Consider the following 2,052-nt stretch of genomic DNA (forward strand, 5'->3'; position numbering starts at 1 on the left):
TTCACTCATTCTGAAGGTGGTTTCCCTTTCCAAGAGTGCTTCCCCCACCCCTTGGAGCAGTGCTTTGTGGAGCGGGCAGAGCAGTGCAGGATGCAGCCTGGGCTCGGGGCCGGGGCTTCTGGCTGGGGGGCACTGATTGAGAAATGGAAGGGGTTTCAAATCACTAATGAACATCGCAATCACTAATCACCATTTCTGCGGGATTCCTGCCCGGATTCCCATCACTGCGCTCACTGAAATCCTGGCGGGGCGGTGGCAGTGGGGCTTTTTCTGCTGCTGGGGCCGAGGCTGAGGCTCTGGGTGTCCCTGCCTTCAGACTGGAGAGGTTTCTCACACGGTGGTGGCACAGCGCTGCCTTGCTGGTTCACCAACCTGCCCTGCCCTCTCTTCCAAGTGGGCTGCACCAGCAGCATCAGTGCACTGACAACCTGTTTCCTTCAGAACCAAAAGGAAAACCCGCGATTCTGGCTGCGAAAATTCACCTAAGGGCCAAATTCCAAACACGCATTTGCTTCTTTAAAACGAAAGCATTTTGATAGCTGCATCATCTTAATAGCAGGCAGCTGAAAAACTCCTGCAAATTGGTGCTGCTGTGCATTTGTTTGAGAAGAGCGTGTCTGGAGAACCACTCAGAGTTCAGTGGACCAGTCTGTGTGCCTGGAAGCACAGATGGTTTCTGGCAGCCCGGCTCTGGTGCAGCCCGCAGTGGGAGGGAGCCCGCAGTGCGTCCCGCGGCTGATCCCCATTCCTCTGCTCTGCAGTTCGGCGATTCCCAGCAGCTGCGGCTGGTCCGGATCCTGCGCAGCACCGTCATGGTCCGCGTCGGCGGAGGCTGGATGGCCCTGGATGAGTTCTTAGTGAAGAATGACCCCTGCAGAGGTAAAGCGATCCCAGGTGGAGCAGCTGGCTGCCTTCCCTCCCTGTGACAGCGGTGTGGGGACTCTGGCCGGGTGGGACCGGGTGCTCTGGGGAGCAGGTCTGGGTTATCCACAGAACAGGAGGAAATGGGTCCAAGGCAAATGACTGAACTTAAAATTGCGAGATTTGGCAACCCTAGGGCCTTTGATTTGGCAACCCTAGGGCAGAGCTCAGCATTTGGCCAAGTTCCTAACGGGGAAGCACTGACACCAAAGTTATTTCCACCCACGGGATGTCTCAGCATCCTTCTGTTCTACAACTGCTCCTTTGGCTTTCTGGTCCATGCGTTGACTCAGTGCATGGCCTCACACTGGAGCTGCCCGGCCTCGCACTGGGAGCCCACCGACCTCCCCGTGGGGCTGCCCTTCGCTCAGAGGGAGACCCTCCAACATTTGGATGACATTTGGATGGAAATGCTGACGTTGGCCTTTAGCTTCCCACTCTCACCTGCCCCCCGAAATTGGTGAAGAGCTGCCCAGAGCCAAGAGCAGAACCACAGCCTTTCAAAGCTGTTCTTAAGCCACTTTGAACAACAGCCACTGTTGTAACATGCCATGTTTAAAGGCCATTCCGACGTGATTTCCCCAAGAAACCAGGGAATAGCAATGCAGGCGCTTTGGATTTATGGGCCTCAAGGCAGCTTTTAAGCAGATGAATTCTCAAAGAGATAATCCATGCCATGAGATGGTGGGCAGGAGAGCCGGAGCAGCACTGAGGCATCCGCTCGCCCGCTGGGGACGTGGCAGGGATGACCCCCCCTGGTCTCGGCCCAGTGCCGCCTCGCCGCAGCCCTCGGCTCTCCTCTCCGTGTCCCTCCAGCACGAGGACGGACCAACCTCGAGCTCCGGGAGAAGTTCATCCTGCCTGAGGGCGCCTCGCAGGGAATGACGCCGTTCCGCTCGCGGGGCCGAAGGTCCAAACCGTCCTCCCGGGCGGCCTCCCCAACGCGCTCCAGCTCCAGCGCCAGCCAGAGCAACCACAGCTGCGCCTCGATGCCGTCGTCTCCCGCGACCCCGGCCAGCGGAGCCAAGGTAGGGCTGGGGGGAGGACCTTCCTTTGGCAGCCCGTTCCCGTGAGACAGACGCTGCAGCGCGAGGAGGAGGAAGGTTGTGGGGAGGGGTGCGTGGGGCGGCC

The 2,052-nt window shown here is 58.9% G+C and overlaps 1 protein-coding gene across 1 annotated transcript; it reads left to right on the forward strand.

The window, feature by feature from the left end:
• Positions 1–6: 6 nt before the first annotated feature.
• Positions 7–2,014, forward strand: LOC104914337 (microtubule-actin cross-linking factor 1-like). The gene is made up of 2 exons (XM_019622715.2): positions 7–879; positions 1,738–2,014. Exons 1-2 carry the CDS (start codon positions 813–815, stop codon positions 1,992–1,994), a joined length of 324 nt encoding a protein of 107 aa, XP_019478260.1. The 5' UTR covers positions 7–812; the 3' UTR covers positions 1,995–2,014.
• The last annotated feature ends 38 nt before the right edge of the window (positions 2,015–2,052 follow it).

This window comes from Meleagris gallopavo, chromosome 25 (assembly GCF_000146605.3).
Source record: "Meleagris gallopavo isolate NT-WF06-2002-E0010 breed Aviagen turkey brand Nicholas breeding stock chromosome 25, Turkey_5.1, whole genome shotgun sequence".
Taxonomy (NCBI): Eukaryota; Metazoa; Chordata; class Aves; order Galliformes; family Phasianidae; genus Meleagris; species Meleagris gallopavo.

What these genes read in the sequence shown, in the direction of transcription:
- LOC104914337 (XM_019622715.2), top strand. Translation starts at nt 813, where the DNA reads ATGGTCCGCGTCGGCGGAGGCTGGATGGCCCTGGATGAGTTCTTAGTG. An exon ending in GAAGAATGACCCCTGCAGAG is followed by an intron (nt 880 to 1,737) that starts GTAAAGCGATCC and finishes GTGTCCCTCCAG; the next exon opens with CACGAGGACGGACCAACCTC.